The following is a 25,428-nucleotide window of genomic DNA, read 5'->3' on the forward strand; positions in this document are numbered from 1 at the left end:
CAAAATCCTAATTTTAAATGAAAAAGCACTTTTAATAAATGTTTTATCGTTCGAAATCATTATTTTTGAATTTATTGAAATTTGGCATGAATAAAATTACCTTTATTTTGAAGTCTTCAATTTTCTAAAAATGTTATTTCTTTTTATTGCTTCGTTAGGCCGTTGCAAATAGTTTTTACCGACAAAATAAGAGATCAGAATGAATGTTTTCCAAAAAACTAAATTGAGATAGAATTTTCAGTTTTTTTGTCTATTTCGTTCTTCTTTTGATCTACGAATAAATACTCAGATTGTTTTTTTTATAATTTTTCATTTTTCAATTTGTTTATTTATCATTTTGACCTTTGGTATTTTGTGAGTTTTCAGATGTTTTTCAATCTCTTTGCCATAAAAATTTGAAGTTGCTACAAGTTACATTCGATCATATTCTAAGGCATATGAATCTTTGCAAACTTATTGTCACTTAAAAATATGGGCAAAACAATAATGTCTCAAGGTTACATCGACTAACCCAAGGCATCAAACCTATCACTTACTGAAAATGTATATATTCTTTAATTCAATTAATTTAAAGAACAACATAATCTTAATTGTTTCGTCTTTGTGAAAATAGGTTGAGTTGTGAAGGACTGAAACGCTGTGTACAAAAGCATTGTATGATCATACTTTGATTTTTTGTCAAAATTGTTGGGCTTGAAGGAGACTTTCGATTAATTCAGAAAGATTTAAACGAATTGACATACTGACAACAAATAACGTTCTTTCGATAAATTTAGCTTTTAAGATTATTGTAGAGTATTAGAGCAAAACAATGTTACACTATTAAATTGCTTTCTCATGCTATCATGACCTTTGTCCATGTAAAATTCCTTGCAATAAACCCCGTATAAATCTGTCCAACCGGCCCTTTCTAATTAGCAAATTTGTAAAGACACGAAACCAGCCATTAATAATTCATAAAGAGGCGCCGATTGAACTTCATCGCCGCGTGTTCATCTCGCTGTACTACAACACTCTCCATTACACCATGTTTCAGCTCTTGCACAACATCGATTACGATCTCCTTCACCTTAACCTAATCTTTCTAACACCACCACCGCGCTCGCATGCACATTTGCATTACTTAATTACTACCACCAAGTGCCGGTGACCTGCGCCGGGGTTTCCGCGCGCGCGCGTACCTTACCTGTATATTAATACACCGTTTATCATCATTACAATCTTCCTTATTGCAAGTCAAGCCAGGCCGAACAGTGTGTGATCGCCGATGCTGCACCTGAACTTGGGCTTCCTTTCTCCACAGCTTGGGCAATCTCTCTTGGGATTCGCGTTTTACTGACCGTTTGGGTGTTGCACTCCTTCGAGTTGCGTTGCGGCCTCGACGGCCGATGGTGGAAAATTGAAATTAGTAATTATGATAATTATAGGGGGATCATAAATTAAATTTTTACTTTCATCCCTCGCCACCGCACCGCGATATTAACTGTGAACGCGATGTTCAACATCAACCAATAAGGCGTTTCGTTTGGAGGCTTGTTTCGGACGACAGAGAAGATTCAGTAGCAGGTGGTTTTGAGATGTGAATTAACCCTTATCGTAGCATAGTTGCACGGAAGGCACGTCGTCCTGAGTACTGAGTTATTCGGTGAACTAGATTGAGCAATGAATGATTGAAAACAATATGTCTTTGGTCGAAATTTGAGTTAATTTCAATGAGCTTAATACAGGTTTTTCAAACGAACGCACCAAAAGTCTTAACGATGAATTGCGTGTGGTGGATGCTGGTGGCGCTGACCAACGCGCAGACCAACTCCAGGACTTCTTCGAAGTTTGACGCTAAAGCAGCAAGCTATCGGAAGTTCGCGATTGATGATCTGTGGGATAAAGGTCGAATTTTCCTATTTTCTTCGCTATGATCTGCCGAGGTGTCTACAACTAAAGAGGTACAAGCTGCGAATGGTTCTGGTTGACCTTCCAGGTTGATTGGATAACTCGAAGTCGATAGCACAGTTTCGGCGGAAACGCTCCGAGCTGTTCGGGGTCAAACTTTTGATTAATACGAACTCTTCGTAACAGCTTGTCACTTTCCGGTAATGAATCTTCAAACAGCAAGCAACATCCCGCCAGGGGGAAAACGTTTGCAGAAGAGGCCAAGCCCCTAACCCGGAGTTTATTGCGCGTGCACGTGAACCTTATCAGTTCTATCAGACATTCATTAGCATGAATGTAGCTACATTAAAATAAACTGGGAAAAGAGAGTCACGGGGCCTAATTGAATGCAACAAATTTCGAGCCAGCCCGATTGAATAATAGGGCTCAATTAGGTAAGGGTTGATCGTGGTTACACGCAGAGTCAGCAGGGCTAAGGGGGAGAGTTGTAAATGGAGAAGCGTGAAAGCACTTTGGGCTTTAAAATCAATTTGTTGCCGCAAACAGTTCACGCATGCAGTGTCCTTTAGGGGGAGAAAAAAAGGGCTTGGTATGAATTTGTGAAAATTATTGAAAACATTCTGCGGCTTTCTAGTTACGGTAACAGGGCGATTCTCTGTGAAAATGCAATATACCTGCTGTGTAGCACTAAACGAGAATCGATCCAGATACCTTAGACCTGGCAAGTCCACTATGAATTGATGAGTTTCGCGTTGGTGAGCGAAGATCGGTAAAAAGAGACATTATACTCTCACCATTTGTCTCTCATCCCAAATCGAGACCATTTTACTCTCGCCAGTCTGTTATATATGAACAACGATTTCTTCAAGAATCCCTCAGCGGCAACATCGGTTGGTGCGTGCAGATTAATCGACCTATCGACCGCTCGAAGGGTTTCGCTTCCTTAAGTGTAGGCTGCTTCGGCTGGGTTGGACCACCACCGCAATATCCAGGATTAATGTCGGTCCTCCACCTTCTTCGACCGACATCAAGCGGTCCGGATCTGCTGTCAGCGAGTTTAGCCGGGCACTGCGTAATGTTTTAATTTAGCTATATTACAAAGTCACGAATAATGCATTTGCAAGTGCACTTGCAGGCACGGCAGGAGGAGCAATAACATCTGTTTTAGCGCTGACCACTCGAGGCGATTGTTACGCGATGGCTTCAACTTTAAGCAGAGGGGAGGGCGACCAATCAAGATCAGAACACATGTTCGATTCGCACTCTGGCAGATTAACGTTTAGACTACCAAGCTGAAACTACTGTTTTTCAACTTGTTGCACAGCTGTTTCAGCAATTCGTCGTGATCGTGCTACCTTGTCTTACGTCGATTTCGGGCCTAATTTAGTTAAGGACGCCATTTTGTGCAGCTTTTAATGCCTCAATTTAAGACCTGCACAGATCTCCAAAATTCGACTTCAATCCTAAGATATTCAACAAAAACCGGAAAAACTTCGTGCATTGCGACAACGGACAAAGGGATTTTATTCAGAACGCGTTTGACACACGTAAATGCCCGACTTTTGTAAACATTTTCGATTATAACTCGGGAATCCGTCAACCAAATTCAACTGAACTTTGTGACAATGCATACACATTGTTTACATTTCGTGCCCTAGTTTTTGTTTATTGAAGATTAAACATTAAAACGTCAAAAAGCGACGTGTGAAAAGATAGCACGATCACGTCGAAGTAAATTTTTTTTTTCTAAATTTTGTCACAAAGTTGTTACTGAACTGTTGTTTACTATTTTAACTCTTGACAGTTGAGATTATTCTGAATATTTGTACATCCAAATGTCCCAAAATTGATTGGCCAAAAATACCCACTTGGTAATTTAGGTGTCAGAACAAGTTACACTGAATCTGGCAGCCACTAACTGCCTCTTCACTGTAGCAACTTTAATCCGATTACACTCCTCCAATCGCTGTCTCAAAATCGAAATCGCTTGCGTACAAATTTAATGGCCAATTTCAACAACAATGCACTTCTGGACCAGCGACCACGTGTGCACATTCATCGATGTGGCAAATCGAGAACATTAATGTGTGACAGATTCGATCAGGCTAGATCCAGTCACCCTCCCAAACGCTTACCGCCACCCTAATCCAGGAGGTTCCTTTTCCCAGCTTTCCCAGGGGTTGGAAAGTCCCTTCAAGCAAACCTAAACTAATGGGGGAAATTTCCGTGGCAAGGCGCGCTACAATAAATATTTACTCAACAATGTGCAGTTGGGACACAATTTCCGACGACGGTGGCTTTTAATTTTGTCTCAAGTTCTTACCCCTCCCTCGAAGCAGTTAAGGAAATTGTTTTGGTAACCGCACGCACCAGACGCAGCGAATTTGGACAACCTATAATTGGGTTTGATTTATTGAAATCCGGCGGGCGCTTTTTTAGTCATTTCGACTATTTTGGACGGTTATTGAAACCAACCATAATCACTGGTAAATCCCGCAAGGATGCGCTGGGATTAGAGGAAAACCCCTTTCGGGAAATTTACGACTTTGTCTATTTGATTAAGGCTGTCCAATTATGGGCACGTTCATCAATAAATTAGATTTCCCAAAACTGAAACCTCAAAATTGCGAGTTTGCGTGAGAAACAAAAATACATCACATCCAACATCAATAAACAGATATTTTAAAAACTAAAAAAAACAAGTCAAATTATTCGCTCTACAGCATTGTATTGGCGTTCTCAATTACGAGATTCCTACTCGAAACTAGGTGTTCGAAGGTTCGATTCTTGAGGCAATTGCATACCTCTTTTTACACCCAAGCTTCGCTTTACATCGTGCTGCCACCTGGTTTTTTTAAGCGCAAGAGTGTAAAAGTGCTGAGTCATCGTCTAAAAATAGACGGCGTCCTATCTCGCCCAGCAAAATGAAGTCGATAAAGTAGTCGGTTTCGATGAGAAAAAGTGGAAAACGTGGTCTAAAAATAGCGACGCCATCCCGCTATTCACTTCTCCGTCCGACGAAAGGCGAACCCAGGCCGACTGGCCGACTGATATGACTCAATAGCAAGAATGTCAATCGATTTACTTAGTTAGTCCTTGATTCGAATGTAAATTAAGACTCATTTGTAAAGTTAACTTTTATTCATTCATTTAGTGATCCATTTTCAAAACAATTTAACCAATAATTTTATTCTATTCTCTCACGACGTTCAACAAACGCGGAGTTCACAGCTGCCCGCCAACAACTGCCCGGCTGGGAAAAGGCCCATCCTAATGAACTCCGCTGAACCGGTGACCTGGCACGTGTCAACTGCCAGCAGGCATATGCCAGTCTCCCCCACTCCTTTTCGCAAATATATCACCCAGTCAAAACAATCTCGGGACTGCCGGGCAGTGTTGATAGAGTCAATTAAGCAGCCGTCGCCGTCGTCGTCCCTTTGCATCCTGGCACCGTATTTGAAACCCAACATCCGTAGGTAAATCGAGAAACGTGTTTGCACGAAGCTCCAGCGGATTGTAACAATAAACACACACTTCGAAAAGGAAAACAGGAAGCAAAGAATGGGATGGAAGGAAGGAAGTGCTGAGCCGAGCTTCGTCGTTTTGAGCAGATGAAAGGGATCGAACACATGCGAGACTAATACGAACGCGTGGACTCTTTAGTTTTGCTTGGTTAAGCGCCCTGGAACAGACTGGGTTGTTTTGTCTTGCGCTGGTGTTTGAGTGGAATGTTTTGTACAACAATATTGTTGCACTTAGCTGCCATGAACAGACTTCACGGCAGGAGCCATTTTATTATTAGTGGTGTTATTAAGGTAAAACGGGACGCATCTTCTTGGACAACTTCTGTTCAACTTAAAAGAATATCTGAACTCGACAAACTTTTTATTATCTTTATATTTATTGGCTGCAACATACTGAACTTGTTTAAGTTACGACGTTTTCCTTAAAGGTGTTTTCAAAACCTCGAGACGTGGTTTCAATATGACGCTGCCTTCCCGTTTCATCTTAAAACTGTACGTTACCACAATGTTGATTAACATTGAGCTGCATCAATTCAAATACCAGCTAAGGTCGGTCAAAATTGGGGTTACGTAACTTCAAAATACAGTTATGCTTCGGTTTAGCACCGCTTATGGGGAATGCCAAATCGAGGCGTGCATAACTGAGGCACAGAGCTTATGGGGTATTAGCTATATGGGAGACATTGGCAATAATCCTTTAAAAAAATCATCCAAACAGTAACAAATTATAGTGTTTTAGAATCGGGATGATTCTCGAAAAAATACTCAAAATAATTGATTTTGCTTGCCATATGGATATCAAATGATCGGGATTTTTTCATTCATTTCCATAGCAATAATTTTTTTTATTGTCACAAAACTACGTCATTTTGAATAAATACTAAAATCTTGTTTTTTTTTTCAAGATGGGTAAAAAATTAGTGGAATATTTTCATACATTTAGATGGACTTTGTTGAGCATGAGCATGAGCATGAGCATGGTTGACTGCCAATGAGCTGCTACTCCGTTATTGACAGATCAGCTGAAGTTAAACAATGAATCAAAAATGATCAGTGGGAGCCAACCATCCGTTCACTGTTTAACCTCTGAAGATCCCTACTTTATTAGTCAATACCGGCGCCCTCCCAAGAAGCCTGCAGTTCAACGAAAAGGAGGAATGTTAGTCCGAAAGTTGAAGTTGCAGACTCATCAAGCACATAGTTTTTCGCTATATACTTGTTGATACCGCTTGAGACCGTTGAATCCACCGCATCTCCTTCAAGCATCACGTGATTAATTTTTTTTTGGGTTAGTAGGATAAGGTATTGGCTTTTCGATACCTCCCGAGCTACGGCGCTATGGGGAGGACTTTCATAACAGACCCGTCGGCGAGCCTTCCGAGCAACGGTGCTATGGGAAGGTCTTTATGGTTAGCACACACAATCACTCACACACAGTTATTTTGCCTCACTATTAACTCGACGATCGATATTGTCTGTGCGTCTTTCGATCATTATATAGAAATGGCTTTTTCATCGCAAATAAATAAAACCTCGAAAAATTTAAACACAATCCACCCGACGCCGTGCCTTCCGATCAACGATGATATAAGAAGGGCTTTGAAAATCACAAAACAATAAATTAAGACACACACAATTTATGAACAAAAACACACAAAAAAAATCACTTTTCACTCCAAATATTTTTTACACCACCTTTACAAATTACGCACTCACCCCATACGATAAATTAAGACACACACAATTTATGAACAAAAACACACAAAAAAAAATCACTTTTCACTCCAAATATTTTTTACACCACCTTTACAAATTACGCACTCACCCCATACGAACAGCGACACAAAAGCACACAAAAAAATTAACCTGAATAATCACGACTTCGCGTCCCCATTCCAGCGCACCAATCTTCATACATTTAGATGGACTTTGTTTTGAAAATACTAAACATTTTCACAGAATTACGTACTTTTGAAAAAAAAAATACTAAAAATTTCAGTTTTTATTATGAGGGAATCCAATTTTTGTTTGTAAAAAAACTGAAATTTTCAGTTTTTTTTAAATACTTAGTTTTGTGAAAAATTTGAGCGTTGTCAACAAATTTGTGTAATTACTTTTGAAATGTATGAAAAAATCTTAATCATTGTATCAAAAATTGGATTTTTTAGTATATTTTTCGAAAACACGTTTTTTGCTAAAAAAATATATTTTCAAAAAATTGAGCAAAAATTTTCGAATTTAATGAAAAAATTCTGATTATTTGAATTTGAAGTATTTTTAAGATAATACCTAGTTTTGCGAAAATTTAGAGTATTTTACAAGCAATATTATTACTATCGAAATGAATGCAACAGTTCCGATCATTTGATACCCATACTGTAAAACACTAAAACTATGAGTATTTTTCAGAAAATACGTAGTTTTGTGAAAATTTTGATCACATATATGTGTTATCACTTTCGAAATGTACGAAAAAAGTTTTGTGTAAAATTTGAGTCTATTGAAAAAAATGCGACAGCAGGAACAATAATTTTTTGTATTTTTTTCGAGAAAATTGCATTTTCAAAATACAGGAAAATACGTATTTTTAAGAAAATTTTCATGTAATTATAATTGCAATGGATAGCTGACATTATCCCGATGCCAAATCACCATATTTTTTTGAAAAATAAACCGGAGCATGGCTGTAGTCATATTTTGCATTGCATTGCATACATTAGAACCCAGAGAGTTTTATACTTTTTAGTTTGACACATTAAGTTTTATACTTTCTAGTTTGTAACCCAAGTTGTACCGCGTTGGTTTGACAAAGTTAAACTAAAAAGTGACGAACTGTTCCTTTTTTTACGGCTCTAACGCACACTATCAAAACAATCGTGTGGCAGTGTTTGTAAGCTTCGTGTAAAAGAGGTTTCAAACTGAAAAAAAACTAACTTAATCCACCTATATGATTGGTGCCTTCCTCACTCCTTACTAGAGCGTCCAATTTCCCATCCCGGGAAAAAAACCCCGGAAATTCGCTGGATTTCCCGTAAAAACATATTTCCCGTTACCTTGCATATTTTTAAAATTTATTGTTCCACTTGAAGTACAAGGATCAGAACAAATTCGCATAAATTTCAATTTTTCTGGGAATTTGTTGAAAATTTCCCGTATCCCAAAATTTTTGGAACATTAGACGCTCTACTCCTAACCAAAAATAAATCATACAGAATATCACAAATCGTGCTTGCCATTAATGAAATGGCACATATGTTTTTTAAACAAGAGTGTGTCCCTTTCACACCTTATGTAAACTGTCATTTGAGTGAAAGGGATAAACTATTGTTTACAAAAGTTATGTGCCCTTTTAAAATGTTAGGCTTCACATATCAAAGTGGTAATACATTCAAACAGGGTTGCCAGATTGTCTATTCCATAGTTATAAGTAATAATTTTTCGATTGAATTACGATGTAAAACACAGCTGAAAGGAACACCAAAACTCTGTTGTGTACCTAAATGAACTCATTGTAACTTGATTATTCACCAATAAAACCGAATTGAAAATTGAAGGGTAGCCAGATCTTAAATATTTTAAACTCAATTGGAAGGTCTTTCGATTACCTATCCAATGATACATCGGATGGTGTATCTGGACATAGATCATACACAGATAAGTGAGATTCGTCTTGAGAAAAGTACAGAAATATCGCTAAAGTGGTCATAACTTCCCAAGTAGCACTCATAACTTGTCGACTGTTGAATAATAGTTAGACAATTGTTTTTGATAAACATACGAGACAAAATCTGAACATAACTTAAATAACAGTTTGTTTCACATGTAACTATCGTGTTTTGTGCCACAAAAGTGTTAAAACACAGTCAACTTCACTCTTTTTCAACTTTAAAACATAACATGGAGAAAATTCTCACCTATTTGGGAGGTTTAGCACTCGCTCCTAACGCCTCCAATTTGCCGATTTACACTGTTTAAATAACTTATTTTGAAACACTTTCGATAGAAACTTGCTTGCTCACTTCCGTTTGAGGTATTTATCACTTGATTTCAGTCAAAAACGCTTTTTATGAGCTGTAATTAAACGTCAAAATGCTGATATGCCAAGATGCTGTTCCGTCATCTGCAATGTTTTCCTCGAAAACAGCTTGTTGAATAAGAATAATATTGCACTGTTAGTTTCACTGCTTATCTAACATTGTTATGTGACGGCATCTTCTGAAAAATGGGCGTGGCCAACCATTCTATAAATAACCTTAGGTTTTCTCGCTTTGTTACACAAATGTTATTGGAGAATAGGTTATATAACTGATAATCAACAAACATATTCAACTTGACATTGCGTGTTGTTAGGTGGTGTAAATTTGTACGTGAGGTATTTAGAGTTTCAATAATGTTTATTTATCGAAGATTGCAATAATTTTAATTGTTGACCGATTAGTTTGAAACCTTATTGCCGGTAAACGCTACAAAAATGTCAGCTTATGGAGTTTATGATAGAGAAAATAACAAATCAAAATCACACCGATTTCAATGTTGCTCCGTGGTACGGTAATAGAAATGACAGATGAAACGGTTTGTTATAACTAAGTTGTATATTGGAGTTATAATAACTGACCTGAAACAAACGTATATAACTTAATTTCCAATGACAGCCTTTTCTGGAGTTAAGTTGTATAGCTCACTGCTGTATAACAAAGCTGACAGCAGCCTTCTTATTGACGTTTAGGCCAGCTTGTTTACTATGAAGCCTCGTGGAGAGATGTGGAAGCGCGCCTGGACCTGCCATGGAGATAGCAACAAATCGTCGAAGTCATCGGATCGAATCTTGGGAAAGACGAAGTTCATCAAAAAAGGAAAATCTAAAAGTTCGCCATGATGAGGGTTTCACAAGAATCGTAGTTAGAGAGCGCGAAAGGATATTTTTTTTTTCATTCAATTTCTATTTTTTCTAAATAAATCGGGCAGAAACAAGCGTACCAAAATAGTCAGGGATACTATTCTTATTGGCTTCGTCGTTGATTGAAATTCTAATAAGAACTGTGTGTTTACATGTAAGTTGGGTAACGGTTAGACAACTGTTTTCAATCTATCTTTCCTTTTCAGTGTGCGCTTTGATTTGACAGCACAGCCGTTAACCACGCCCCCTTTTTTTGTTGAATCTCTTGTTAGCTAGCACAGTGTTGTCAAATACTTTTGTACAACTTACTCTGATAACTTGCATCTTATTATGGCAAGTTATACAACAGAAACAAGTGCGCTTTTTCCAAGGCACAGGAGTTGTAGAACAAGTTGTGGTAACGAGGCCAATCGGTTATACAACCAGTTAGGAAATACGTTTATCTGACCAAGTGTGTTGCTTGGGTTCAGACAGGGTTGCCAGATCTTCAATATTTTAGACTCATTTGGAAGGTCTTCTTCGCTTATCGAATGATGGAATCAGACATAGTTTACATACCGATTAGTGAGATCCGGTCTAAAAAAAGTACAGAAATATCTCTTAAGTGGTCATAACATGAAACAGGATTGCCAGAGTTGAATTTTTAGACTAATCAGAAAGTAATTTTGTTAACTAATCAAAATTCGATTTTCAAGTCTGACACTTTTTATACATAACTTTTGATCGGCTCTTCAAACAATTCAATAGCGCAGTATAAAACACATAAAACTGGATCGAATGCAATGTACTTGACTGAATTCGGAGATTGTTCAGTTTTCGATTCTGAGTCGAGTCTACGAGCTTTCTGTGAAAAGTTCATTTTTAGAGCAGGATTACAGCCTTACCTTAGTGAGGAAGGCAAAAGGACCCCGATCGTTTGCAAACACTCTGTGTCATATATATTTTTTGTTGCAAATCGTGACTCCGTGAGCCAAACTCAGCTGTATAAAACAGAAATGGTCAGCTTAAAATAACGTATTAGGTATTGTTTACATTACCTGCAGTTTTTGCTTATCCAACGTAGAACATTAGAGTTTTTGATGAGTAATTTCTTGAAAATAAAATTTATCCTTATTTTTTATTTTGTTGTCAACGTTTTTGAACAATGATTGATTGAATAAAATTCTCAATATCATTTCTCAAGACATGTGTCAAACGCGCAAATCTGATCGACACTCAAAAGCCGCACCGCCAACGGTTATGCCTCGTCGACGTAAACAATGTTTGACGTTTGGTACACCAAAGCTTGCAATCTCATACGGATCGCCCAAACCCAAACAAGCAGTCAACCGGTCCCAACCATGGAACGCGTCGTGACCTGCCATTATGCAACCGGTACAAGAGCAAGGAGTATACAAATATTTGATCCCGCGAGTTCTGTCAATGGAGAGCAGAGCGCCGCGACAAAACCTCTTCAAAGCCATGTCCAACATGCATACATCAGAGACATTTACAACTCACTGCCTGGCGCACGGACCGGCACGACCTGGTGCCCTTGCTCCAACGTCAGACGTCGGAGGAGGAGGCGCGAAAAATGAAAACAAATTCTGCAACATTGTTGTTGGCAGCACGGTAGCTTCTATTGTGCAACATGTTGCGGATTGAACTTTTCGATCACGCGAGAAGCTTTGAGACCGGGACGACACGGCCGTGTGCTTGACGGACGGGTTTGTACCTTATTATTTGGACTCCGCGCGCGGTTTCTCCACGGGTATGGACCGGCGTAGCTGGCGTTGGCCCCAATTGATCGCGATTTAGGCGAATTTGCAGGGTGGGCACTCGACAAAAGAAATTTTCAAGATTTCATCGCATTTTGATCCCAGATCATGCTAACAAAGTTTCAGTGAGCATAATACACTATTTTGGGTTGTCCTATGTCCTCTAGAAAGTAATTCTTAAGTATTTATTTTTTGTGGAATGTTTTGATACAGGAATGGTATTCACTTTGTAAAATCTGCGGTGGCCACCCTGGATGTCGCTGAAACCGATACGTTAGTACAATGTATAGAACAGATGCCCACGACCAGGGAGGCGTCACCTTGTTGGGATAAGTTAATTACAACTTCCTGAAGCTCAACCGCCACCGCCATCAGCCAGCATATCGGATGGTATTTGCGCGATGAGTCCGCAACTTGAGCGATTTGACCTTATCCATATTGACACGGTGGCGGCAGGCAATCCCATTTCACCGTCTGGGGGCGCGGTTACATCACCTGGAAAGTGAAACCCATTTCCCACACCCCGATCGACCTGCCCAACAGAGTGGTGGGCATTACGAAATCTCACATCGCAAGAAAGATGAACGAAAGACCTCGAGAGTCTCGCGTAATTGACCGCGCAAAAAATGGGCCACTAATCCATCAGGTCATGCGGTTAGGCGTTTTTTTTTGTGTGTGATGCAGCTTCCTCCAGAGAGGTGCCTTTTACACCTTTTTATTGTTTTCGAGGGGAGGCCTTGCCACTACTGCCGGCATGCTACCTGCAGGCATGCGGTCTGCGGGTCTTTAGGTCTACCGACAGGAGCCCGCCCGCCCGGTCGGTCGATTGTGGTTTGGTTACCGAGTTTTACTTTGTTTCGTGCGATCAATGGAGCGCAGTAAAAAGCCGATTAAGATTGATTACATCCCTCCTGGTTTGCCCCCAAACCTCCACGCTCCTCCTGTTCAGGGCCGCCTCTCGAGAGCAGTGGTTAATTAAACTAATTAACATCCGTAACAGATCGAATGTTGCTACCGGGCTCATTGTGGGTGAAAAGTGGACAAAATTTCAGAGAAAGATCTTTTTTGAATATTTAGGAGGGTAATCTTTTGAGCCACAGCACTAGACAATTGTGTAAATTGAAGGGCTGTCAGATTTTTTTTACATTATCTTGAATAAAATTATTTTTTTGATTATAAACAAATTTACTACAGTGGACTCTCTCGTTGTCGATAATGAAGGGACCGTCGAGAGCGGAAGTTATCAAGTTATAGAACAAAAAATCAAAGCAATCCATTTGAAGGTACTGAATTTTTTTTCGACAGCTGGAGCAATATTGATATCGAGAAGATCGACACTGTATTTTTAAATTTCTGGTGAAATATACTAACAAAACTTATTTTGCTACCGATTTGGGTAAATTCGAAAAAAAATCAAGTTTGGCAACGTGTTCCATACAACATTTTTTGCAATTCCGAAAAACATCCTTTGAATGGAATTTCTAGTCAATTGTTTAAGGATCATCCATTAACCACGTGGACACCTTTGGGGGGAGGGTTGGCAATTGTTCACGCTCCATACAAAAAATTATTTGTATGGAAATTTTCCACTATGGGGAGAGAGGTTGAGATTTCCAAAAAAGTGTCCACGTGATTTGTAGATGGTCGTTTGATCTTTTAAACGAAATTCATTCGAAATTCTAAAATCAAGCATGACAACATTTGGACCCTAGAAAAACAGAGCATTATTTGCTTAGTCATTTTCAATTAAAATTGAACTTTTAGTCTGAAAACATTTGAGCAATTCTTTCAAGAATGAGCATTTTTTCATATTTTGTTTTTATTTTTTGATTTTAGGGACTCCCTCTGGCTTGATTCCTTGACAAAATTTAACATCCGTGCCAATTTTGAACCAAATCGGTTAAGATTTAGGGTAGAACGTTAACGTTGGTTATCATATTATTTTCGTGGAAAAAACATTTTTTTAAATCGCTCATAACTTTTCAGTATGAACTCGGATCGCTTTGCACTCTTCGACAATTGTACTGCTTCAATTTCCACATCAGCTTGGCGTCTTCGGCAAAGTTGTAGATATTGCAAAGGTTTTAACATAAAAAAAATAATTCTAACTTTTCACACATATCGGATCGCCCATTTTTTATAAATCTCATTTTTGGTTATGTTGTTATGGCACAATTTGGTCAAAATAATTTGACAGTGCTGACATTTTTCGAAAAAATAATGATTTTTGAAAATGTGTACAAAAGTCAGATAAACTTTTTTGAATTTTTTCTAGGCCGTTGCAAATATTCTTTCAAAAAACTTAAAAATGTTAATGCGAATTATTCAATATTTTTATTTATTAATGATTTTTTTAGTCCTTTGCATTTTTTTTTTTTCAAAGTTTTTAATCACATTCAAATTAAGCATGTTTAGGCTGGTTTAAGATTATTTGGATTTTTGTCAAATTCCAATGTAACACCGTAACACCATAAAAAATTTTTTTTCGGCAGAAAAAAATCTTATTACGAGGCATGGCTTGTCATTTCAGTATTTCAAAAATAATATTTTCAAAATTTTCAAGTCAACATTTCGAAATTCGGTTGTCAAACAATGTCAAGAATTCTACAGGTACCATCCACAAACCACGTGGACACTTTTTTGGAAATCTCAACCCCCCCCCCCACGTGGACAATTGTCCATACAAAAACTAACTTAATCCACCTATGTGTTTGGTGCCTTCCTCAAAATGGGTTTGGACACAAATTTCGTCTAATTTCGTTAAGTTTCGTTATACAAAAAACACACATATTACTCAAGGGCTCATAAGTGGCATCTTAGGTGGTCATAGCTTGAGGCAGGGTTACCTGATCTTCAATATTTTAGACTCGTTAGTGAGGTCTTTCGATTACCTAACCAACGATGGGTCGGATGATGGATCCGGACATTGTTTACATACATTTAAGTGAGATCCGGCTACAAAAAAGTACATAAATATCACTAAAGTGGTCAGAACTCGAGACAGGGTTGCCAGATCTTCAATGTTTTAGACTCGTTGGAAAGGTTTTTCGATTACCTAACCAATGCTGGGTCGGATGATGGATCCGGACATTGTTTACATACATTTAAGTGAGATCCGGCTACAAAAAAGTACATAAATATCACTAAAGTGGTCAGAACTCGAGACAGGGTTGCCAGATCTTCAATGTTTTAGACTCGTTCGAAAGGTCTTTCGATTACCTAACCAACGATGGGTCGGATGATGGATCCGGACATTGTTTACATACATTTAAGTGAGATCCGGCTACAAAAAAGTACATAAATATCACTAAAGTGGTCAGAACTCGAGACAGGGTTGCCAGATCTTCAATGTTTTAGACTCGTTGGAAAGGTTTTTCGATTACCTAACCAATGCTGGGTCGGATGATGGATCCGGACATTGTTTACATACATTTAAGTGAGATCCGGCTACAAAAAAGTACATAAATATCACTAAAGTGGTCAGAACTCGAGACAGGGTTGCCAGATCTTCAATGTTTTAGACTCGTTGGAAAGGTCTTTCGATTACCTAACCAACGATGGGTTGGATGATGGATCCGGACATTGTTTACATACATTTAAGTGAGATCCGGCTACAAAAAAGTACATAAATATCACTAAAGTGGTCAGAACTCGAGACAGGGTTGCCAGATCTTCAATGTTTTAGACTCGTTGGTGAGGTCTTTCGATTACCTAACCAACGCTGGGTCGGATGATGGATCTGGACATTGTTTACATACATTTAAGTGAGATCCGGCTACAAAAAAGTACATAAATATCACTAAAGTGGTCAGAACTCGAGACAAGGTTGCCAGATCTTCAATGTTTTAGACTCGTTGGAAAGGTCTTTCGATTACCTAACCAACGATGGGTTGGATGATGGATCCGGACATTGTTTACATACATTTAAGTGAGATCCGGCATCAAAAAAGTACATAAATATCACTTAAGTGGTCAGAACTCGAGACAGGGTTGCCAGATCTTCAATGTTTTAGACTCGTTGGAAAGGTTTTTCGATTACCTAACCAACGATGGGTCGGATGATGGATCCGGACATTGTTTACATACATTTAAGTGAGATCCGGCTACAAAAAAGTACATAAATATCACTAAAGTGGTCAGAACTCGAGACAGGGTTGCCAGATCTTCAATGTTTTAGACTCGTTCGAAAGGTCTTTCGATTACCTAACCAACGATGGGTCGGATGATGGATCCGGACATTGTTTACATACATTTAAGTGAGATCCGGCTACAAAAAAGTACATAAATATCACTAAAGTGGTCAGAACTCGAGACAGGGTTGCCAGATCTTCAATGTTTTAGACTCGTTGGAAAGGTCTTTCGATTACCTAACCAACGATGGGTTGGATGATGGATCCGGACATTGTTTACATACATTTAAGTGAGATCCGGCTACAAAAAAGTACATAAATATCACTAAAGTGGTCAGAACTCGAGACAGGGTTGCCAGATCTTCAATGTTTTAGACTCGTTGGTGAGGTCTTTCGATTACCTAACCAACGCTGGGTCGGATGATGGATCTGGACATTGTTTACATACATTTAAGTGAGATCCGGCTACAAAAAAGTACATAAATATCACTAAAGTGGTCAGAACTCGAGACAAGGTTGCCAGATCTTCAATGTTTTAGACTCGTTGGAAAGGTCTTTCGATTACCTAACCAACGATGGGTTGGATGATGGATCCGGACATTGTTTACATACATTTAAGTGAGATCCGGCATCAAAAAAGTACATAAATATCACTTAAGTGGTCAGAACTCGAGACAGGGTTGCCAGATCTTCAATGTTTTAGACTCGTTGGAAAGGTTTTTCGATTACCTAACCAACGATGGGTCGGATGATAGATCCGGACATTGTTTACATACATTTAATTGAGATCCGGCTACAAAAAAGTACATAAATATCACTAAAGTGGTCAGAACTCGAGACAGGGTTGCCAGATTTTCAATTATGTGGACCTCGTTGGAAAGGTCTCTTGATTACCTTACCAACGATGGGTCGGATGATGGATCCGGACATCGTTTACATGCATTTAAGTGAGATCCGGCATCAAAAAAGTACATAAATATCACTTAAGTGGTCAGAACTCGAGACAGGGTTGGCAGATCTTCAATGTTTTGGACTCGTTGGAAAGGTCTTTCAATTACCTATTCAACGATGTATATAATGATGATGTTCGGTTCAGTTTACTACCATTTATTCAACTTCCAAAAATATGCGAAAACACATTTTTATACATAACTTTTGAACTACTTATCGAAACTTCAAACAATTCAATAGCACCGTATGGGACCCTAAACCAAGTCGAATGCAACTGGTTTGGTCAAAATCGGTTCAGCCAGTGCTGAGAAAACTGCGTGACATTATTGGTCACATACACACACACATACACACACACATACACACACACATACACACAGACATTTGTTCAGTTTTCGATTCTGAGTCGATATGTATACATCATGGTGGGTTTTCGAGCTTTAAATAAAAAGTTCAATTTTAGAGCAGGATTATAGCCTTACCTCAGTGAGGAAGGCAAAAAAAACGTTTTTGTATGGAGCGTGGACAATCGTCATACCCCCCCCCCCCCCTCCTCCATAAGTGTCCACGTGGTTTATGGATGGTCCCTATTTAATTTAATTTTATCTTTAAAGATTGTTTGTCCTCTTGAACATTTCAAAAAACAATTTCCGATCATTCATTATTCAAAAGATTATTAAGAAATCAGTTTTTGGCCACCTTTTCTTAGAATAACAAACCACAGTGCCACAGTAATGGTTACACTTACCGATTTTCCCCCAGTCCCACAGCCATTTATTTCATTTGTTTTTAAACCAATTTTTCATTGATTTCGGGGGTTTCACCGCAAATGATTAATATCCTCCTTTTACTTTCCACCACCGACTGGTCGATGCTGGGGCAATTACGGCGACGTTGATTTGCATCCCCCGGCGGCTGCCGTTTTCGGACGAGCATCTGAATTCCCAGCTGTCTGTGCCGATTCCGGGACATAACCTCGAAAGCAGCATAAATCAACGAGGGCTAAACGACTGATTGAATTACCTTTTTGCCATGGCAGTGCAGAATTGAACACAGTGTTGCTTATCTCGATCTGATGGTTCGGGATCGCGCGGGTCCGGTCCAGAGATCTGCACCGAAATAAACGCGCGCAACAGCATCACTTCCGGGGTCGATCGTGACCAGTCGCGTCACACACATGTGTGGTGTGGTGTGTCCACCGCCCTCGCCCTCCCACCCCCATTTAAGGCACAGAGAGAGATAAAGCAATGATTAATTGAAATTGATTTCCACTTTGGCGCCCCCTTGTGTGAGATCCAAATGCCCAGCGTGAACCCAGGGTGGACCTCCAGCTTCCCGCAGATCTGCCCAATTATATGGCCTTTGGTGTGGTTATTCAACCATCAACTCCCCAGTTCAAACCGATGTGTGGCGCGTACTCACAAAAGGTCCCAGGACAACAATCCCCCTCGGTCTGCGAACGCGAAATCGGAGAAATGTGTTGACTTGACCATATCTCACCCCCGAGATCGCCAGGCCGGCGCGCGTGTTCAGCAAGCTTTGTGTATCTATCCGGAGGGGTCGTACAACACCCCAACAACCACAACAACAGCGGGAGAAATTAATGTCTTTTCTGCAACAATTTCTGCCCATGTTTGTCCACCGTTTCGTGACCTGGTGCACAGGTGAAACCCCCTCCACCCAAACTCGTAATCCGACACGGCCAGGTTGTCTACATCAAGTTACGACCTGGGGCGCTACCGGGAACCAACCAGCCCCGAAATTGAGCAATTAGCATTAATAAATCACGCTACCAACCCGCGCCCGCGCGAATCCCGGTTATGATTTATGACCTCTCCTCGAACCCGCCCCGTTTTTTTTTTTTTTGGCTTTTCGGAGAAAGAAAAACCAGTTGGCCATCGCGCTGCCTGGAATCGCTCATATGTGTCTTAATTATAATTCAGATGAACCTGATATCAAGTCCATTTTCTCAGATCCCCGGCGTGTTTTTAGAGAGAGGATTAACGCAAAGTGCAAATTCATCAAAAAGCCACGCCACGGCGGGGTTCGTCGCTGGAACGCGAGCAGGTCTTTTGGGATGAAATCGAAAGCGAGAGCCGCACGTGAATAATTGGGCCAAATGATACGGTTTGGGGTGCGCGATTCCATTATCCCCCTTTCCTCCCGGAGGAGATTGAAGGCCTGTTTTGGTCGAAATGGGATGACGGGTGAAGGTCGTGCCATGTTTCGAAAGGGATCCCGTGGAGAACGAGATGCTTGCTGAGTTGGATGCGATGTATTGCGTTTTTGGTTCGAATGTTTGGAAGTTTTGGGTGCCATCAATCACACATTTTGAAATTAGAGCAAAATGGTTTTGGATTTGGACATGAAAACTCAAGATTTGATAAATTTCCTCAATTTGGGCAAAGTGCATTCTTCACACACTTCATGGAAATTGACATAAAAATTCTTAAAAAATAATTTCAATCGCAAAACAAAATCCAGTTTGTCAACTGGGAACGAAGAAAATAATGATTATATCTCTACGATTTCGCAGTTTTTGGAAGATTTCTATTTTTTTTATTTCGATGAAACTTAGCCAATTAATTACTTAATTAACCTGTAATTTTCAACTGACGGTAGTTCGGAAGCTATTCGGAAGCAAAGTAGAATTAAGTTTTTCTGATCTTTTCAATAAAAAATAATTAAAAATTAAGCATCACTATTGAAAAGGTCAACAAACAGATAATTTTCTGATTTCATAGTTTAGATCAAATTATAAATTTGTGAAATATTGTTGCTGAAAAGATCAGAAAATTGTTCAAAACTTTAATTTTTTAAACATTGAAAATTGGACCAATAGTTTCTAAAATTCTTGATTAAATTTTCAAATGGTCCTATCTGCATAGAAAACCCATGACTCAACAATTATTTTGAAAATTTACTCTAGAAATATCTTCAGTTGAAAATTAAGGACTATTAGGAAATTAGGAAAAAGTCATATTCATCGATTCAAATTCTTTGTGAGACTGCATTCCAAAAACTAATGGCCCATTTTTCAAAATTTTCTTAGCTTTCCAAAAATATTTTTTAGGAATGCTTTTCTCTCATGAAATATTATTTAAGGGGTTACATTATGTAACTTACATACATGTAACCCCTTACCCCTACCTTGTAGAGGTTGGTATGAGCACACATTAAAACTTTTTTAAATCTTTTTGCAGGGTATTAAAATGTACATTTTCATCTATTAACAAAATAAATACGAAGACGTTTGGATGTACGATTGCCGAAATATAGCTATTTTAAATTAGCAGTTTCAAAAAACGGGTGCCACGATATCTCAACACTGCTTTGACCAAATCGGCTCAAAATTTTGGTGAAGACTCGTTAAACCAGTTCTGTGTTTATGACAAATGCCGATTTTCAAAAACTTAATCTTAAAAAAAAAAGATAAAAATATTTTTATGTTTTTCAAATAAAAAATCGTCAGTTTTTTATTTTTGTTTTAAAAAAAAATCAAAATCGGACTTCGTCTTGCACACGGAATATGTATTGAGAGTCTTCACCCCAAATTTCAGCAAATTCAGTGTTCAGAAAAAAAACGCTAACAAAGTTTGACAGTTCGATATTCGCATGGCAAAATTGTGAACTTAAATCGTCTTATACTCAATTCGGCCACAAAATATTTTCATGAGTGATTGAAAATCATCTTTTTTGTGAATTTAGTGAATTTTCTGTAATATTAAATTTTATAATTTTCTACATGTATGTAACCCCTTAAATGAAAAAAACGATGGAAAACAAAGCAAAAATGTATACCAAAATTAAATTTGCAATAATTTGAAAACGGTACATTTTATCAAAAAAAATTGTAAAATACTTTTCGATTGATTTGTTTTCCATTGGTCTATTGTTTTCCAGGTTTTCGATATTTTCCTAAAAACATATCTAAACAAGATTTTACACCATCATGCACTATCGCTCAGAAATTTTCTTTTTAGTCCCCTGAAATATTTATTTTAAAAAAATCGAAAGTAAAAAAATACTTATTTTGGGGTTATATTCATAAAAGTTTATTAATAAATAGTTTTTTTGTTTTCAAGCAAATTTCCATGTGTTCTTTTGAAGTATGTTTGAAATAATTCCTTTGAGTTTTATCATTCTTCCAAACAAGAAGAAAATCTTCTTAACAATACTTGTTTGCGTTTTTTTTTTTTGCATTTCCTAAGAAAATTACAGTTCGTTGACAAAAAAAAAAGCGTAGAGGTAGTTATGTTACACATGACCAATATGATAAAGAACTTTGCATAATGCTACTGAAATCTAATTTTTTTTTTAGAAATTTTATTTTAAGTCCACGTATATTAAAAACTTAACCTAGAAATTCAGTTTGGGCTCCCAGACCCAATGTCACCTCTAATGATGGTAGTTCAAAACCATTTGAAGCAGAGCAGAACCTTTGGAATCTTGGAAACTTTGAAAATATTTCTTTGTTATCAAATAATTTATAGTTACTCAAAGACGAAGAAAGGACTAAAAATTTAACACGAACGATGAATCAAAGCTTCACCAAAGTCTTCAGCGTTAAATACCACGTAATGAAAACATTATCGATAGCCCGGGCGCTCCACCCCCGATAATTACACCTCCAATTAACTCACCTCTTTCTCGCTGGCTGCTGTCGTCCATATGTACTCCTCCATTTATCGGCGATATCCATTAATCCGCGAGATAGTTCAAACGCTTCCCACCGTAGCCGCCACAGAAGCCCGTCCAGCTCAGCCCATGCTAGTCAGTTTACGCCACTCTAAATTGGTCAGCTCGGGCGGCCGTCTCGCAAAATACCAACACCCCAGGATTAATTACTTCAATTAAACGGTGGGTGCTTCTCTTACAGCTCTGCAGCGAAGCAGCAGCCTCAAATAAAAATGTTCCACGCCATTATTTGATAATTTATCAACCGAAGAGGGCGAAAAACATACGTACGGACAATTTGCTATTTTTAATTCACGGCGATAGTGATAAATCGCGGCCCCACCGCGCGCACACTGGAGAGTTAATTAATTGCCCGCCTAGATTGCTTCTCGGTGAGCTTCTTGGCCTGGACCTGGCGACTTCACTGGCCAGTCCAGCGTCTAAATGAATGACAAATGCAAACAAACATTGGCGCAGATAAATTACACTTGCAGTAGTTCGGTGGAATCCAAATAAGGTCTTTACTTTGGGGTCTCCCCTTGAGCACACACGGTACGGAACCGATTTCCAAGAGACCCCTCGTCGGATCGATTGGCAGTGGTAGATTACGCGAGCCTATCGATTGGACCTTCAGCACCAGGGTCTAGTGCAACGCACCTCACCAGACCTACCCGATGTTTTTACAATGTAACGCGATTGAAAATAAACGGAACCTTAAAGGATTGTTATCGGGTTGTAAAATTTATTACCACGTATAAAAACTACATGAGATAAACCTAAACTTAGGGGTGACTTAGGCTGCCGGTGTGTGGTTACCGTAAAATGCTTTCACAGCAGCGCGTTCCGTTCTGTTCGGAAGTGCAGCGCAGATAAAGTGCTGATTGGCTTTGCCGGGATTTGCTCAAATCTTGGAAGTTGGCTTCGATTTATAGGTTCCGTTGGAGGGCTCTGTACTCTGCACACTTGGCTAGTTGCATGACGATGATGACCTGCGAAAGCTGGCTCATGGTGTTTTGTAGTCAGTTTATCTAATCAATAGATTAGGGGGTTTGGACTGTTAACTTGTAGATTGAAGACGAGATGAAGTAAAATGTATGTTATTTAAAAACTATTCTTTAAACATTTTCAGGCTATATAATAACTCGATAACCCCAATATCATACATTTTTAGAATTTATTGAAAAAGTTACAAATTTGGCAATATTTGATTAATATGACTCATTCAGATTAACTAATCTTTCTAATGGCTACTTTTTCCTCTCTTTCCACAGGACCTCTGCTGGCACAGCGGTTGGCCTCTAGCCGTCGCCGGAGCCCTGGTGCTCCATCTCGGTGCGCTTGATGAGTCGTTGGTACGTCCCCAGGACCTGTACCTCTGCATTCGACCGGATCCGGAAGCAGAAGCCACGAGCGAACCCCGCCTCTATGCGGTTTGGCGTGGCGACCCTCCTTCCAACCCTCCGACGACGTCCACGACCGTCAACGACCCTCCCACTTCTTCCATTGTGTACCGTCAATTGGATCCGGCCAAAGATCCAATTACGCCCCTAGCTGTGGAGATGCTAGCGGAAGACTTGCCCGCCCTGCTGCAGAATCTACTGGTCGGGATCGAGCGTGCCATCTGCCGGGTACCGCTGGAGGAGCTGTCCTTCCCGCCGGCAGCGGCCGAGTGCGGCGCGGACACACCTGACGAGATCGATGATCGACACAACAATAACACGGACCGGCAGCAGGACAACGGCAAGTACATCTTGACGACTCCTGGCACGCCAAAGATCGGCCTCAAGCGCCGCGAACTCATCACCAAGAACAAACTGGTCAACAACAAGTACGCCGCGCTGAAAAGGATAACTCCTTCAACGACGGCCACCACTTATAACAACACCAACGGCAATAGCTTTATAAATCGCAGCAATGGCGAAAAAAGTGAAAACACTCAGCGAGTCAACGGTAATCAGTGTAATGACGGCGGCTTAGCGGCCGGGACGACCGGCGGCCAAAACGACAACGCAGCCAAGGACAGCGGCATCAGGCTGCACGACACGGGTGGTACGACCTCGGCGGCAGGCGTAGGTGGCACCGGTGGTAACGGAGGAAGCAGCGATAATCACCAATCAGCCGACGCCGCTGCCGCGGACATCAACTCGATGCCATTATTCTGCCTCGGCGGATCGTTTCCCCACATTGACAGTGATGAGGAGAGCGGCGACGATATGAAGAAATGCGAGACAGGTGAGTGCCAACAACCGGGGATCAACGCTTGTCGTTGGCGTAGTGCTAGCTGGATGCATATGACATAGTTTGATGTTTCTTTAGGTTCTGAAAGGTATCATTCCCGATCGGCCATTTTGGCGGTCATGTTTGTTTAAGAAAAACATTGAAATCTTGATTCAGAATGCATCTTGAATTCAGAACCATCATTGACAGTCATTGCTCCAAAAGTGAATGACACCATCTACGACCTTAACGTATATGCCATTTGAGTTACCAGGGCTGTGGAGTCGGAGTCGGAGTCGGAGCCGGAGTCGGTGGAGTCGGGTCTTTTTGGGGACCTGGAGTCGGAGTCGGAGTCAGAGTCGTCAAAACTCGAACAGCTGGAGTCGGAGTCGGAGCCGGAGTCGGCTAAATTTTATTAGCTGGAGTCGGAGTCGGAGTCGGAGCAGAAAATTTCTGATAACCCGGAGTTTGAGTCGGAGTCGGAGTTATCTTAAATTCAACAAAAAATATGTTTTTATTTTTTATTTTACAGTATTTGCTATACTGCCCATAATTGAAAATTCGGCTATTATGCCAAATCAAGTATTCCGAGAAAAACGCGTTTTTGTATTTGTCACCAAATTTTCGCCACGGCAATTTCAAAGGGGAATTGGATATTAGCCGTTTGGTTTTTCGCATCGGCAGCTAAAACTAAACACTATTTTCGTGAAATTCAAGATTCAGGAGATGCGTTGGAACATCCTCTACAACCTGGTGCTAATATCTCGATTTTGGCTAAAGTGGATACACGGAGAGACCGGCCAGGGCAAATCTAAGAAATTCTTGGTTAATTTAACTAAAAGTATGGGCTAATTTTTTACACAGCTTTTTTTCAACAATCGATCGTTGATTTTGTTAACCCGAAATTGCTGACCACCAGTAGGTAAAAGTAACAAAAAAATAGTTAGAATTGCCATTTTTGTTGGTTAAATGACCGAAAAAAAATTCTAGCAGTCGACTGCTAGAATATTTTTTTCAGAAAATTAACTATTTTTTTTTGTTTTCAGCTGAATAATTGTTAAATATTCTGTAAAAAACAGGCTGGACAATATTTTTCAACTATTTTTTAACTTTTTTTTTCGTTGTATCAACTGAAATATTTTTGCATGCAGCAAATTATTAGTGGTTTATAACAAAACATTTCTTAATTAAACATAATTTATGTTAGTGTCTATATATATTTTCTTTAATTATTTAACGATACAGGCTGGGCCGAATTTCTATCTATATTTTTAACTAATGTCTTACTTGAATACAGAAAAATATTCGTACATGTAGTCAGTAATTAGCTGTAGTTAGCAATATTTTTATTTAATTAGCAGTAAATTTTGTAATAATGCCTCACA

The 25,428-nt window shown here is 39.4% G+C and overlaps 2 protein-coding genes across 4 annotated transcripts in view; both read left to right on the forward strand.

Annotated features, from left to right (window-relative positions):
• Nucleotides 1-25,428, forward strand: part of LOC120429807 (uncharacterized) — a 767,258-nt gene that overhangs the window by 625,535 nt on the left and 116,295 nt on the right. For all 3 annotated transcript variants that reach the window (XM_052710925.1, XM_052710926.1, XM_052710927.1), the window contains one exon: nucleotides 23,098-24,058. In XM_052710925.1, coding sequence (XP_052566885.1) covers nucleotides 23,098-24,058 — 961 coding nt within the window. The remainder of the gene's footprint in view (nucleotides 1-23,097; nucleotides 24,059-25,428) is intronic.
• The window catches only part of LOC120431867 (coatomer subunit epsilon-like), a 379,780-nt gene that overhangs the window by 47,949 nt on the left and 306,403 nt on the right, over nucleotides 1-25,428 (forward strand). The gene's annotated exons all lie outside the window — the stretch shown is intronic.

This window comes from Culex pipiens, chromosome 3, assembly GCF_016801865.2.
Source record: "Culex pipiens pallens isolate TS chromosome 3, TS_CPP_V2, whole genome shotgun sequence".
Lineage (NCBI taxonomy): Eukaryota > Metazoa > Arthropoda > Insecta > Diptera > Culicidae > Culex > Culex pipiens.